Here is a 17,214-nt window from a genome sequence, read left to right as displayed (position 1 = left end):
GGCCTGTTGTTGGTGTCCCAAGGGAAAATCCTCTTGCCGACACCTTATAACAATTCGTCAAACTGGGCTCGGCTCAGTCAAAGCACTGCTGAATGCCTCCATCATCCAGGCAGTTTATGGAGTTGATGAACTCACAGATCTGGCAGCACATTTGAAAGGATCTAGTAGACTCAGACATGGCACCGTATGAATCTACCCTGTTTTTCAGCCTTCCTAAAGCATAGCTACTCTTTTAAACGTGAATCTACGTTTATTGTGAGGTGAATTTGACACGCGAATAAAGCGAATTTGACGTGCCAATGAAGCAAGTAAACTGGTTGAGCATCTTTTTTTTTTTGCACATGCCACGTGCGGTTTGAACACAGCATTACACTCTATAGAAAACCATTAAATACCATCAAAACCGATTCCAATATCGTACAGTCCTAGCAGGGCTCAAAATTAACCATTTTGCTCGGTAGCACCGGTGCTCCTAACTTAAAAAATCTAGGCGCATCAGCCAAAATTTTGTCGCACGCACTGCTTGACATGGATGAGTCTGTTAACGATATAACTGTGCTGTTCTCACGGGTGCTGTCTGATATTGCACTGATGTTTTTGACATATACTGTACCTTATTATATGCATACGTCATGTTAATAAAAAATACCGGTCTGTTTTTCATTGAAAACACTTATAAATTGTGCACTGCGCATTTCTATTTTAATTTTAGATGTTAATTACGAGGCTGCTCACATCGGTGTAATTATAAGTGTGAAAGGGTTAAACTTTAAAACATGCAGAAAGAGTTGAGGTTATTTTCTGTAGTTATTTCTTTAGACTGTGTGTTTGACCTGTAAAACGTTGCTCTCCGCCTCCTCTCCTGTACGGACCTCCACCTTCTCCAGAATGCACTTCTTGGCAGTGGCTTTGGTGTACGCGGCCGCTGACTCCTCCAGAGACTCTGTCACACTGTGATCTGACAATAAACAGAGGAAAAAAACACTTCATTCCTCAACACAATTATGAAGAATGAACTGATGAATGTTAATTAGAGTTTACTTGCTGATCCAAAATTTAAAGAGCTAAACAGTTATCTTGAATCTATGATGACTAATATTAAAAAAAAAAACTAAAAAGATTCTATCTGATACAGTGACGTATTTTGTAATTTAATGCTTCATTCTACTTTGATTTAATTGTGTATCATTTGTGCATTTATAATTGCATTATACATCTTATTATACATTATGCATTATTGATCTGAAAGAATTGTATTTATATTTTGTTACAAAGTCGTGTTGTTTTGCTTTTTATTGATATGTAAATTATTTTTAGGAGAATTATTATTAAATTATTATTATTATTAGAATTTAATGTTTCATTAGACTTTTATAATTTAGTTATGTACTATTTTTAGCGCTGTCAAAATTAACGCGTTAACGCATGCGATTAATTTTAAATAATTAAAGCGTTAAAAAGAAAAATCACGCAATTAACACAGTTGCAGGTTTTTTTTTTACTTCCTGTTGTGGTGGACGTGTGTTCAACATGCAATAAATGTGGATAAGACCAAGGAAGCACTTTTTAAAGGCAAGTTCCAGTATAAAACAATTAGTCGCATCACCAGGCTCTCCAAAGTTTCATGCAATTTCAGGTGTTTCATTTTTAACTTTTGACTTCTGTTGTAAGTTGATACCGCATGGTGAACAGAAAGAAAATCCTCCGCATTTCGTGACTCGGTGTTCCTTTAAGGTAATAAAATCGCTGCTTAGGCTACACGGTAGACTTTTAATAAGAGTATTATCTTAATCATATTAAAATCGGAGTATTGGTGTCTTATGTGAATGTACTCAGAAAGTCTGCGGTGAAGTCGCGAGCTGTCAAAGACAGGGCATTACTCTGCCTTTCAGCATGAGCCCTCCAAGTTTAGCGTGTTTCCTCATTAAACGCAACGAAAGCGTATGCTTCGCGTTGTTGTGTCAGAATCCTTGTGAAATGCAGTAATACTTTAGGACGCTTAGTTTAAGCAAATTTGATGAACGTGATCATGCGTGTTGAATCTGAGGGGAGTCGCTCCAGTATGGAAGGCCGTTGGGGCCAAAACGTCTGCAGCGCGTTGTGTGTGTGTGTCTGTGTCAGGGGTGGAGTGAGCGACGTATCTGAGTAGTGGCGAGAGGGGTGTGCAATGTATTTAACGACCGGTTTGTGAGAAATTATCATTCATTTGCGGGCATTTGGGAGTCTCTGTGCACTTGCGGGATACTCCTAGACTTAGCAACTGGATGAATGTAAAGGAGGATTAAGCAAAATTGTTTCTACTCTATAATTAATGTTCTCAACTCACAGCAATAAAACTTTACAATGAGTGCAACAGTTTTTATTCTATAGTTTATTATTATAATTTTTCATTTTCCATATCTACAATTCCTGTATTTTGGCATTTTTTTGTAGTCCACTTAGAATCCAACATGGAAATCAGTGTTTTCTTTATTGGCATTGATTGTTTTGAAATTTAAATGTCATTAACATGCCTGTGTTTTAATTTCTGTAATAAATATGGCCTTCAAGCCAGGATCTTGATGGTTTATTGTGGGTATGTTGTTTACATGAAGAAATCTGTGTTACAAGTTAAACTAAAATTCTATTAAACAATTATATTTTGAATTTAAATATTTTTTATCTTGCGTTTACATAAATTTTACATTTAAATAGCCAAAATTACAAGTTTCAGTATTTTAAATGCGATTAATCGCGATTAATTTTTTAAAAAAGGTGCGATTAATTAGTTAATTTTTTTTAATCGATTGACAGCACTAATTATTTATAATTTTATTATAAATCTTATATATCAGCATATTTTATTTTAATGGAATTTTAATGACATTTTATCAAATAATATTTTATAATGCTTTATTGTTTAGCTTTTGGTGATTTAATGTTAATAATTTGTTATAATTACTATAATTTTAAATATATTATAATGGTTTTGTTAAATTGTTGCAATTTAATGTTTCATTACACTTTTACAATTTAGTTTCGTATCATTTGTATACACTTATAATTTTATTATAAATCTTATACATTAGCATTTATTTTTCTGATGGAATTTTATTGAAATATTATCAAATAATTTTGTTATTACACTGTATTGTTATGCTTTTGATGTAATTAATGTAAATAATGTGTCAATAACATATTAAATATTTTATAATTTAATGTTTCAATACACTTTTATTCATTGTTGTATACTTTTAAATATTTTGAATTTTATTTTAAATCTTATATAACAATATTTTGTCGTACACTAATCTGTTAAAACCGACATATATTAAGTATTTATATATTTTATTCTGATGGAATTTTGTTGACATTTTATCAAAGATTTTTGTTATAATGCTGTATTGTAATGCTTTTGATGATTTAATGTAAATAATTATTTTAATAATAATTAATACTAAGATATTCAATGTTTTATAATGGTTTTGTTGTTAAATTGTTATAATTTAATGTTTTATTAAACTTTTTGTTGTATACATATCAAAAATTTTATTTAACATCTTATTACAAAAGTTTGTCAAACACTAATTTGTTAAAACTGACATATATTATGCATTTATATATTTTGCTATACAAAGGTCCCTCGCTATAACACGGTTCACATTTTGCAGCTTTGCGGATTTTATTTTGAATGTAATTTGACATACTTTTTGAGTATGACATTTCATTTTGTTCTGCGTCCAGATTGGCTGTAAACCATTGTCAATCAATCTCCTCAGTGTCTCCTGTTCAGTACAGAATGCCCTCAGCTTGCCAAATGAACATATCTTCAATCACTAGCAGTGTGAGTTCAAACAAGGGTTTTAACTGTCCGCAGCAAAACCATCGTAAAGGTGGTTCCACACTGGATGTGCCGCTCCATGGATTTTAGAATTGTAAACATAGGTTTATATCAGGGTACGCACACCAGCGCTGCAAGTCGGAGGCTGTTTGCGGTACCCAGCTACGACTCAGGACACTGTTCATATTTCAGCCACACCACAGAGCCCCATCTGAATAATTTCATTTTAAATAATGCGAATGTGCGCATCTGGTGTGTGTTACTTCCAACTGTCATGTGTGTGACGCATCCGGTGTGCGACCCCCTTAAGTATGGAGTCTGCTTTCACTTCGTGGATCAGTGACTGCAGCAAAAGGAATATTACGCTTGATGCCAACATTATCCACACAAAAGCTAAAAAGCTTTATGAACCTTTTACTGACAGCGATGAACGTTTGCAGGTTATTTTTAAATCGTAACTCCTGCGATTAACGAGGGACCACTGTATAATAATTTGCAATATTGTTGGTACTTTATAAAATTTGTTATTACTCATTTCATATGAAACAATAAAAAAAATAAAAAATGTAAATAATATAATTTAAAATAATATAATTTCTAATAATATAATTTATATATATATATATATATATATATATATATATATATATATATATATATATATATATATATATAAGCACATAGATTTACAAAGAGTACAAAATAAACTGATAATAAATCTGTCATGTTTACTAAATGCCACCTACTTTTCTCCGGTGTGGCCTCTTGTGATGACGGCTCTGATACTGGAGCGGAAACCTCTTTACTGGCCTCTGCTGACACTTCTCCTCCTTTTGGGGGGCTCTAAAAACATTTACACAAAAATTGTTTATTCACCTCTGACGATTACAAAATAATCCGATGAATGCATTTTAATGTTGCTTATTGTAAAAGTTGGCAAGTCATTGTATACCAACAATATGGCTTAGGGGGCTAATAACGTTGACATTAAACTGTTTATTAAAAATTTTAAACTGCTTTTATTCTAGCCAAAATAAAACAAACAAGACTTTCTCCAGAAGAAAAAATGTTAAAGGAAATACTGTGAACAATTCCTGGCTCTGTTAAACATCATCTGGGAAAAATTCACAAGAGGGCAAATTATTTTGAGTTCAACTGTATATCTGTTGTTTTAGAGCAGAGGTGTCCAAACTCGGTCCTGGAGGACTGACTGCCTAGTAAGAGCTTGATTAGCTTGGCCAGCTGTGTCTGATTGGGGTTGGAACTAAACTTTGCTGGATACCAGCCCCCCAGGACCGAGTCTGGACATGCCTGTTCCAGAGGATTTTGAACATTTTAATGAAACAAATCGTTCATATTGTGCCTTTAAAAGCTGAACAGTTTGCACCCAAAAGCATCTCTCACCAGCACTCTCTCCGACATATTCTGGCCAAAAACAAACTTGGATCCTTTATCCGAGCTGTTGGTGGCATTGTTGGAGCTGTAAGAACAAACAGAAGCAGATTTACAGGACGTCACACTGGAGACAGACTCCAAACGCAGACAGATTCACAGACGTCTATTGAACGGTCCTTTCTTTTAATTAGCCAAAAATGAATACACTAAATTAGTGAAGGATATACACTATAACATCTATAATTCCATTTTGGTCCTTGATGTGAAGTATAGATTATACTACTCCCGGTAACAAATACACTGTGACACTAGGCCTGTCACGATGTCTATTTTTTGTTGTACAATATATTGCACCAAAATATATTGCGATAAATGACGTTCCTGTCATTTTAAAACCATTTTAAGACAATATAATATCATCACAATGCAAGTACAAGCTTCCAAATAACACAATATATTTTAGTGTTTAAAATATTTCATTTAAGCGCATTGATGGATTGCTCTTCAGTGTTTGGACTCTCAGTAGTGATTATTAAACCACACTGATCTGAGCTAAACTGAACTGAACATAAACTCTGAAAACTGAACTACACAAAGGGTTAAACGCTAAGGATTTTTTCTACTGGCCCAATCGAACCAGTGGTTCAGATTTTTACTTGCCCTGGCAATATTTTCACTGGCCCAACCAAAAAAAAAAAGTTAATAGCTATTTCTTAGCCACAAATAAAAAAAATGTGTCAAAATGTTTGTAAATATAGAATTTAAATATTAAAAAAAAAATATATAAATGTGTAATCAGCAAAATTCTAAGTGTTTTGAAACAAAAGACGGCTAAAGACCTGCCAAACTGACGGCAAACTGTACAAAAGATCACTTATATTTTTTTAGTTGTGGTGTACCCTGGTATATGTCTGCTTCCAAGACGTTAGAAACAAATGTTTTCCTTTAGCATCATCATTTGATGTTACCGCCATGTTGCTGTCTCTTCGCTGTACTAATAACGTGCTCACAACATCCAATCAGATAAGAAAAACCGAGAAGGTAGCATTTGAAGGCTTGAAAATTTCTCAATTCTAAAAATGTATTTACACACAATTGACAACTAGTCACAGGCAAATTAAACTTTAGCAACAAGGCAGCAGTGACCCGATCAGGTCAGTCCTGAGCGTCTCACACGCTGGCCCCGGGCCATCGGGCAGTCCTTATTGTTGAGCCCTGACACTGCTTCAATTTGCTATGATCTTCTTTGACACAATCTACATTGTAAAAGCGCTATACAAATAAAGGTGAATTGAATTGAATTTAACTATTTATAGTCCGCTTAACAGTTTAATAATCAGGCATTGGAATCAAAATGTGAAAACACATATCCTTAATAAATAATAATAAATTTTAACACAAAAGTGCGAGGTAAAGAGTAACAGAGGCTGAAAAAATGTGCAGCAATGGGAATCTAGAAGTGTGTTGATATTAAAGATGTACCGAATTTGCGCTCGTTAAGAATTATCAACCACAAAAATAGGTTATTCTATTTAATGGACCCTCTCATTTTTGTGGCTTCAGTCATTGTTGGGGTACTCTTTTAAATCTGGAAGCATTAACAACTGATATTGAAATACAATTGAAATCAGAGGTTTACATACACTCTAAGAAAAGGAACATAACCATTTTTTTAAATGTCTGATGATAAATTATACTAAACGTTTACTATTTCAGGTGCGTTAGGATTACCTAAATGATTTACAATTTGAAACTGCCACAATAATGAGTTTGTTTGTTTTTTTGAGAACTTTGTATTAATTTGTTTGTTTGTTTTTTTAGTTTTTAAACTGTATAGCTTTGTTCAGATCTTTTGGGTATCCTTCCACAAGCTTCTCACAATAGTTTGCAGGAATTTTGGCCCATTCCTCCTTACAGAATTTGTGTAACTGAGTCTGATTTGTGATTTGTCTTGCTCACACAAGCAGTTTCAACTCTGCCCTCAAATTTTCTATAGGATTGAGCTCAGGGCTTTGTGATGGCCACTCCAAAACATTCACTCTGTTGTCCTTAAAGCACATTTTAACTAATTTGGCAGTATGCTTAGGGTCATGGTCTGTTTGGAAGACCCATTTGTGGCCAAGTTTTAATTTCCTGGCTGATGTCTTGAGATGTTGCTTCAGTATTTCTTCATAATGTTCTTTCTTCATGATGCCGTCTATGCTGTAAAGTGGACCAGTCCCTCATGCAGCAAAACAGCCCTACAACATGATGCTGCCGCCCCCATACTTCACAGTAGGGATGGTGTTCCTAGGCTTGTAAACTTTCCCCTTTGTCCTCCAAATGTAACACTGGTCATTACGGCCAAAGAGTTCTATCTTAGTTCCATTAAACCACAGGACATGTCTCCAAATATGTCTCTTTTTCCCAGTGTAATTTAGCAAATTGTAATCTGTCTTTTTTGGTGATTCTGGCTTGTTGATTTTTCCATGTTGTCACAGAAGGAAGCAGTGTGTTTGAGGTTTTCCTTAAATACTATTCTACAGTTGTGCCTCCAATTAACTCAAATGTTGTCAATTAGCCAATCAGAAACTTCCAAAACCTTGACACCATCATCATCATCTAAGCTTTTTCAGAGGCGTAATAATCTTATTGTGTGTAAACTTGACTTTCAAGAAAAGTTATAACAATTTCTCAAAAAATATCTCATCATTCTGCTATTAAGCATAACAGAAACACATTTGATAATCCTAACTTACGTAAAAGAGAAAAAGTTTGGTCACATTAACATCTGACTTTTTAAAATGGTTATGTGCTTTTTTATACAGTGTATGTTAACTATGTAAACTGCATATGTCGTTTTTGCTCAATATGGGAAAGAATTAATCGAGATTGCATTTTTTCCATATCGTCCAGCTGTGTGCTACAGTATGACCCTGTACATTAATATAAAAAATCAGTTACCTGGAGCTGCCCATGTACTGCAAAAAATAATTGGTGCTGCCAGGATCTTGTGTGGAGTCTTTTGAGTCGCTGTTCGTGCTGTTTTCTTCCAACTGTGGAGGAAAAAACACGGTAACATAATCTGAGAAATAAACACAAACACACGCCGAGGGAACCTATGTGGAGCCAATTTGCTGCTTTGGATAAAGAATGAGAGGAATGAGTCAGAGCTGACCTTCGCTCGCTCTTTGATATTCTGGCCAAACACAAACGATGAGTCCACCGCACCATCCTTCTTCTGACTGCTGTCGTCTTTCTGTGCACCTCCGTTCTCCTCTCCTTCCTTCTCCCGCTTCTGTTAACACACACACACACAGAAACAATTAATGCGCAGTTTTACCAACATGCAAGATGTCAAGGCAGCACGGTGGCTCAGTGGTTAGCACTATCGCCTCACAGCAAGAAGATTGCTGGTTCGAGTGGGTCAGTTGGCATTTCTGTGAGGAGACTGCATCTTCTCCCCGTGTTGGTGTGGGTTTCCTCAGGGTGCTCCTGCTTCCCCCACAGTCCAAATACATGCGCTATTGGTGATTTGGGTAAACAAAACAAATAGGCCATGGTGTAAAAAAAAAATATAATAATAAAACATGATGTCAGTCCAATATTGCAACTTTGCAATATAAATATATAACATTATTTTGAGAATACAGTATTTAAAAAATAAATAAAAAATAAATAAAAACAAAAAAAAAATATAAGAGACTTTTTTTTTTTAAATTCTCAGTTTATCTCTGGATTTATGATTTATAGTTATACTTTTTAGTAAAATAAATTTTTGGTCATTCTGTGAACTAATGATTACATTTATTTTCATTTTAAAATAAAAATGTTGTCAACAGAAATAAAAATTTGTATCAAACACATTTTAAAATTATGGTTTTAATAATTTGTCTGTCATGATAACAGTACATCATATTTTACTACTTATTTTACAAATGCTTAGTGCAATTTAAAGGCTTAACTTGGTCGGTCAGATAGTAGTTTTTTGTAAAATATAATAAAATAAAATAAAAACACCACAAATATGAATACAAAACGACCATATTACAAATATGCAATATAAATAAAAAACATTATTTGAGAATACACTATCTGAAAAACAGAAAAAAGAAAAAAAAAGAAATTTTAAACATCATTTGAAAATTCTCAGTTTATCAGGATTTACTTTTTATAGTTTTGCGTTTAAGTAAAATTTAACTTTGGTCTTATTCTGTGAACAACTGATTGCATTTCTTCTCATTGAAAAGAAATACAATAAAAATAATTAAATAGAAATAGAAATAAAATAACAAAAAAGTGCTGTTTCAGAAATGTTTATTTTCATTTTAAAACAAAAAATCCCAATGTTTTAAATTATTTTAAATGTTTTAACTTTAACTTAAAAAATGTATAAATCTGTAGAATAAAACCTGATGTTTAGCCTACAAAAAAGAAATAATATATTATTTTGTCGATCATTTCTTTTGAGCACGTGAACACAATGGCAAATCAGCACTGTTTAAGAACGCACTCAACAGTGCTGAAATGTTAGTGGGAAATGGCTGTTCAAATTCCAATATCATGACAACACTAAATTGTGATATTTTGCTTTGCTGCAATATACACTGCGAAATGAAAATATTTTCATCAGTTGATTTAAATAGCCCTTTTTGAAAATATTTCATTAATTATATCGACTGCGGTGATCAAGTCTTTTTCTATGTGGTGCATAAAAATATAATAAATTACAAGTAATAATAAATAAAACAATAGAGCAAAAATAAAAGTTTTCTTTGAGTTTAACAGTATTGAAATATAGGAATTGAACAATCAAACGTAAAATAACATGGCTATCAATGTATAAATAAATTTATACAATAATATCTTTATCTTTTCATCTTTAATAAATAATCTATTCCTGCAATGTGACTATTGCAGATACACAGATTGTGATAATCGATGCTCAAACAATATATTGTTCAGCCCTATATTCAAGTATACAGATACTTGCTCAACTTATTTCCATGACTTTTCCAAAACTAAGTAAAAAAAAATTTAAATAAATAAATCTGTAAAATAAAAACCACATTAAATTTGTAAAACCAACACAATAGCATCATTTGAAAGAAAGCCGAAGAATTAAAATGCAAAATTACTTAAAAAAAAGGATTAAACTCTGGAAATTAATTTAAGAGATATTTTTTGAGAAATTATAATAACTTTTCTTGAAAGTCAAGTTTACACACAATAAGATTATTATGCCTCTGAAGCTCAGATGATGATGATGATGGTGTCAAGGTTTTGGGGGTTTTATGATTGGCAAATTGATTACATTTGAGTTAATTGGAGGCACAACTGTAGAATAGTATTTAAGGAAAACCTCAAACACACTGCTTCCTTCTGTGACAACATGGGAAAATCAACAAGCCAGAATCACCAAAAAAAGCCAGATTACAATTAGCTAAATTACACTGGGAAAAAGACTATTGTTTGGTGACATGTCCTGTGCTCTGATGGAACTAAGAGAGAACTGTTTGGCCGTAATGACCGGTGTTACATTTGGAGGACAGAGAGGAAAGCTTACAAGCCTAAGGAACACCATCCCTACTGTGAAGTATGGGCGCGGCAGCATCATGTTGTGGGGCTGTTTTGCTGCAGCAGGGACTGGTCCACTTCACAGCATAGATGGCATCATGAAGAAATACTGAAGCAACATCTCAAGACATCAGCCAGGAAATTAAAACTTGGCCACAAATGGGTCTTCCAAACAGACCATGACCCTAAGCATACTGCCAAATTAGTTAAAATGTGCTTTAAGGACAACAGAGTGAATGTTTTGGAGTGGCTATCACAAAGCTCTGATGTCAATCCTATTAAAAATTTGTGGGCAGAGTTGAAAAAGCTTGTGTGAGCAAGACAGCCTACAAATCTGACTCAGTTACACCAATACTGTAAGGAGGAATGGGCCAAAATTCCTGCAAACTATTGTGAGAAGCTTGTGAAAGGATACCCAAAACATTTGAACAAAGTTTAAAAGCAAAGCTAAAAAATACCAAGGAAATGTGTGTAAACTTTTGACTGTCTAGAAATTAATAATAAAAAAAAAATCTCATTATTTTGGCATTTAGCAATGGTAAATCATTTAGGTAATCATTTAGGTGAAGTACAAAACATACATATATTGTTTTTTTTTTTGTAACGTAAACAAATGTATAAAAAAATAAAATGGCATTGTAGAAAAAATCCTTAAAATTTTCCTTTTGTTGCTGCAACTAAATCTAACTAGATCTAAAATGTTTCCTTCCGACTCTATTCTCATGTTTATTTATCCGTCATCAGTAATGAATGGCCAGGCGGCAGGTCATCACCAGCATGAGCACTGATCACAGGTGATGTCCTAAACAGCATGTCACGGGTGCAGATTATTTGTCAGGACAGATGTTTGTGCTGTACGTCCTCACCGGTGATTTGTCCGAACTCTCTGTGTTGTTCAGGAAAATGGATCGGTTCTCTGATGACGAATCTCCAAACTTTCCCACTCCATTCGTCCCACAGCTGGAGTCTGTGAAAGAAAACAACAGCATAAACCAACCATGTCACTTTCTCAACACACTTTTATCATGTTTAAAACACTGTTTAGATCAGAGATGCACAAACTAGGGCCTATGGTATCCTTTAAATTTGGCCCACCATTATATATACACATATACACATACATCGACACTATATAATTTTCCAATTCAATTTATTTAAAAAATAGTACAATTCAAACAAAACTATTCCACTTTACCATTCAGATTGATTTCGAAACTTTTATTGCTGTGTTCACACCAGATGCGGCATGTGCGAATAAATCGCGCTATTCACTTATAAATAGACGCATGAACATTTTGAGTTTACTCGCTTCATTTGCGCGTCAAATTCACTTCACAGTAGATGTGGATTCGCGGTGAATCTAGCTTCATGCTAAATGGCTAACATGGATTTTATTGAGATAGTAGTTGTGCTTTATGTGCTTTAGGAAGGTTGAATAACAGCGTAGATTAGATTGGCGCCGCGTCTGAGTCCACTGGATCCTTTCAGAGGTGCACACAGCTCTGTGAGTTTATCAAATCCTCCAGAAACTATACTTGGATGATGGAGGTTTTCAGCGGGGCTTCAGACTGAGCACAGCCCAGTTTGATGAGCTGTTGCCTGCTGTCGGCAAGAGGATTTCCCCTCGGGACAACAACAACATCACCTTCTTTTTTTTAAAAAAAATAAATCTGCCTTTAATTGCGCAAAACGCACAACTCGCGCCACTTCATTCGCACAAATCGCGTCTTTCGCACCGCCTCATACGTGTGAATCGCACTACTGATTGTTTATTCGCATCTTTGCATGGACTTAATATGTAAATCCCTCACGCTTGATGCTTCATAGGCATTTAGTGTCAACACAGCATGCCATATGCTACTGTGATAAATATTCGAAGACCTCCACACTTTCTTGCACTGTCAAGGTTGGCAGTGAGCATTATAGGACCAACAGTGTGCATTATGGGAGCAGTGGTGAGCAAAATGGGGAAAAAGAGGTGAGCATTATGTAAGCAGAGTGCATTATAGGAGCTGTACATACTGGTCTTGACGGGCTCTGTGAGGGTTTTGGCTGCCGGCGCCTGTAGAACGGCTGGTCTCAGGACACTGCGCTGCTGTTCTTTGGGCTTTTGACTGGGAACACCTGGAAAACAACCTACTAACGGATTGAATCAGAAACCAAGCACCACGGGGCAAAAACACACACCAGTGCCTGATACAAAGGTTTAAAGGGATAGTTCAACCAAAAAACTTTTTTATTTTCTCATCTCTTACTCATCCTTCACTTGTTTCAAACCTTTAAGAGATTCATTATTATATTGAACACTAAAGATTTTCTAAAGAAAGCTAAAAACCTGCAACCATTGACTTTCATTGTATTTATTTTTCCTACTATGGAAGTCAATGGTTACAGGTTTTCAGCTTTCTTCAGAATATCTTTGTTTGTGTTCAATAGCAAAAAAAGAAACTTAAAGATTTGGATTCACTTGAGGGAGTGAAGAGAGAGTACATTTTATTATTGGGTAAACTATGATTTTAACTGTAATGCTCATGCATTGGGACGACTTTTTTCACAAAACAGCTCTCTAAGCCAGTGTTAAAGTTAATTAAAACTAAAATACTGTTAGTGCAATAGCCTAGTGGTTAGCGCGCCGACAAATGGTGCAGTAGCACGTCAGGGCGTCCCAAGTTCGAATCCCAGCTCAAGGACATTTCCCCTTCCCTACACCCCTCTCTCTCTCTCTCTCTCTCTCTCTCTCTCTCTCTCTCTCCAACTTCGCTTCCTGTCTAAATACTGTCCTATCTGAAAAAGGCCAAAAATAAATCTTTAAAAAATAATGATAATAATAATAAAATAAAAAAAAACTAAAATGCTAAAAATATTTGTGTTACAGTGGTCCCTCGCTATGACGTGGTTCACCTTTCGTACCCTCGCAGTTTTGTGGGGGGTTTTTTTGCAATTCAATTCAATTTTGTTTTACAGCGTATTGTGTTCTGCGCTCTGATTGGCTGCAGGCCACTGTCAATCAAATCCATTCCTGTCTCCTGTACAGTACAGAATTCATTCAGCTTGCCAAATAAAGATAAATCTTTGATCGCTCACAGTGAGTTTCGACAAGGATGCAAGAAGGGTTGTAACTGTCCACAGCAAGACCAGAGGTCGCACACCGCATGCGCTGCACCACACATTTTAGAATTGTTACATATATCAGGTTTAAATCAGGGTACACACACCGGCACCCCAAGTTAGCAGCTGACCAGCTATGACTCAGGACACTGTTCATATTTCTGCCGTGCCACAGAGCACCATCTGAATAATTTTATTGAAAATAACATGCAAATGTTCTTGTCCCGTGTGTAACTTCCAACTCTCATGTGTGTGGCGCATGCAGTGTACGACCCCCTTAAGGATGGAGTCTGCTTTTGCTTTGTGCATCAGTGGCTGCAGGATAAAGTACATTACGCTGGATGCCAACATTATCCACACGAAAGCTAAAAAGCTTTATGAACCTTTTGCTGACAGTGATGAATGTTTGCGCCTGACAGCAGGTTTTGATATTTGGTTTTATTCTATAATACTGGACTTATTTTTCTAGGAAGGTTTGAACTTTGAGAGTGTTTAAACAAGAGAAGAGTGGGAAGATGTTAATGCCTGTCTGAGAAGTGTTTAAAGTGTGTAGTGAGGAGTTTTACAGCCTTAAAACATCTATAATAATTGTGGAAAATAAAGCTGCCTACTTTACAGATTTCGCCTAATGCAGGTTATTTTTAGAACGTAACTCCCGCGATTAATGAGGGACCACTGTACTGTATATTAAAATAAGCGTTAAAAAAACAATCAGAAACCAAAGATTAGAAATATTGCCTTTGGAAATAAAAATAAGTGTCAAGAAAATTGTTAAAAGCTAAATAAAAAATGTTTAATAGAAATAAGAAACATTAAAAAAGTATACATAAGTGAATGACAAGTGCATTAAATATGTAAAATTAATTTAAACCAAAACTAAACTCAAAAAAATTGAATATAAAAAAGGAGTGAAAGAGGAAGCTTTACAGTGTGACTAATTTCCTCAATCTTTCCTGCTCTGGAGTGTTTTCACGTGTTGTGTAGTATGTGTGTGTGTGTAGAAACACTGAGATGCTGGAAGCAGGAATGAGTTGATCTTACCAGCGCTTGGGGCCTGGCCATGAATGAGCGTGGGAGGTTTTAACCTGAACCCGACAGGCTTCTCTTCTGCAACACACAAGCATAAGTATTAAGATACCAAACATTGCCAATCTCGTCACGTAGCATGTTGTTAGATATGCCGTTACAATGTAACCTGCACACGTAATGTTAACGCTTGTTATATTTTATATTATGTGAAGTTTCATAAACTAATTTCGAGAGGAGCACGTGATATGATTGTGTACCGCTGGCCACTTATCCGTAATCAGTAATAATCCAATCAGAATGATCCTAGCTTAGTATAAATGGATCACTTTCTCCTCATTGCACTTCATTTTCTTAATCTTAATCAATTCATTCATTTAATCTTCATTTTGGAAGAATCCCCCCTTCCACCTCATCTCCTCCCTTTTTCTCCCCTTCTAAAGGGGGAGCGATCGAGACCTACCAGATCTCGGTTCTCCTGATATGCTTCTAGACCGGGCGGGAGCCCTGGGCTCAAATATCTCCGAGCTCAGGGTTCTCTCCCGGGACAGCATGCCAAACCTGCTATAAGTGCCAAGCATATCTAAGTGGGAACTCTTGAATTGCTAATTAATAACCACATGTGGAACTCTAAATCTGAATCTCATTTAGGAGTCTGCTACTGTCCACCGGAGGTCACATTGGGGTCACAGACGCATGCTTTGAGAGCCTTCCTGACTCAATAAATGAAATACGCTGTTTACCACCAAGGCAACCCGGGCTGCTAATCACGATTATTTTGTTCAAAATGGTAATAACGATTAATAATGATGATTATTCCTTTGTATATGTATATGTAATTCTTATTAAACATCACAGCCACAAATTTGAAAAAAAAAAAAATGGCTAGGGATTAGATACTAAGAATCAGATACTTGTTATATAATTTAAACTTTGATTCCTCTTGTCCAATTTCTGCATGCACATTTTTTCACTCACCACTCTGCCAGGAACTTTGCCGCTGGAGAGCACCTTCAATAATAATCTGAACATTTGTTTAGAGATGGACCACAAGATGTGCTCAAAAGAGTGGCTACATGTTGTGAAGAACGATGGAGAAGCTAAATGTAATTACAATAATAAACTAAGAAGTTATAAAGCAGAGTGTTGCGACCAACATGACAAAGCATCTGCGGTTGGTTTACATACTTCACAAATATCACATTAAAAGAATGGTGTTTTTGGTTTATTGTGCATCCCAGGTGCAACCGACAAGAGTTGTGCATTTTAGTTAAAACTTTTTGAGCATTGTGAGCAGTTCGATGTTAGCTTTTATTTAAATATATTGAGGTAAAACTATACATCGCATTCTCTCAGTCATAAACAGCAGGACACGCTGTTGAAGCACGCAGGAGAGACGGCTTTACACTCCGTCATTCATAATGTTAGCTGTTGTATTGCAGTCGAAAGAATGTGTTAAAGTAGAATGTTCGTTTAACAGTCCCAAAATGTTTAATCTTTTTCTTTTGCAAAATTCCTGTCATTTTTTCTGCAAATTAGATTTTTTTAAAAAGCTGCTTGATTCTTTTAAAACTGAAAGCAGCACCCATCAATTGGTATTTTTCCATAAGATACACCTTTAAGAATGTTTTATTTTATGTGCATATAGTCTTTAATGTGCTTTTTAATAATTTTATTCTACTCAAAGCAGCACTCAGACGCGAATTCATCCTCGAAAACGTGGCATGAGAGGGATGCATGTGTTGGATGATTGCCTTTTTTCTGCGCGTATGCAATCAATTCCTGATCCTATGCATAAAGGTAAAATAAAAAGACAGGTAATTTAATTACTTTCGATGTGCTAAAATATTTGTTAAGTGAATGTTATTTAAAAAAGGCATATATACATATCAAAACTGTAAAACAGAATAAAGTGCATGGTCTAATCGGAAATAATGGAAATTAGTTATACATTTCATTATTTAATGCAGTGGTTCTTAAACTGTGGTACGTGGGCTTCCTTCTAGTGGTACGTGGAAGAATCATATATGTCATATGTACATGTTACATATGTTTACAAATTTTTAAAAAATTATTTAAATATGAATATGATGACATATAGCTTATATTTCCAAGTGTTGATGAATTGGCTACTATATGTTCATACTTTACATTTAAGTACAGTATTTTTTTTTTTACTTTAAGAACACTTTCCCATTTTAATTTAAATGTTGACGTTTTTATTTTATTTTTGTTTTACATACAAGCACAGTGCAGTGTTAATGTTCAAACTATTTGTATATTGTTATTTTTATGGCTGACAATAATAT

The 17,214-nt window shown here is 34.9% G+C and overlaps 1 protein-coding gene and 1 long non-coding RNA gene across 5 annotated transcripts in view; one reads left to right on the top strand and one right to left on the bottom strand.

The window, feature by feature from the left end:
* LOC147846549 (uncharacterized) overlaps window positions 1-17,214 on the top strand; it is a 1,651,758-nt gene that overhangs the window by 808,307 nt on the left and 826,237 nt on the right. The gene's annotated exons all lie outside the window — the stretch shown is intronic.
* ranbp3b (RAN binding protein 3b) overlaps window positions 1-17,214 on the bottom strand; it is a 60,388-nt gene that overhangs the window by 9,688 nt on the left and 33,486 nt on the right. For 2 of the 4 annotated variants that reach the window (NM_200690.1, XM_087238988.1), the window contains 8 exon segments: window positions 834-958; window positions 4,567-4,663; window positions 5,225-5,300; window positions 8,159-8,250; window positions 8,373-8,492; window positions 11,638-11,738; window positions 12,794-12,907; window positions 14,921-14,986. In NM_200690.1, the coding sequence (NP_956984.1) occupies window positions 834-958; window positions 4,567-4,663; window positions 5,225-5,300; window positions 8,159-8,250; window positions 8,373-8,492; window positions 11,638-11,738; window positions 12,794-12,907; window positions 14,921-14,986 (791 nt within the window). 4 annotated transcript variants of the gene reach the window in all.

Source organism: Danio rerio, chromosome 2 (genome assembly GCF_052040795.2).
Source record: "Danio rerio strain M-AB ecotype USA chromosome 2, GRCz13ab, whole genome shotgun sequence".
Lineage (NCBI taxonomy): Eukaryota > Metazoa > Chordata > Actinopteri > Cypriniformes > Danionidae > Danio > Danio rerio.
Note: the sequence above shows the minus strand (reverse complement) of the source record. Positions and strands in the feature narration are given on the sequence as shown.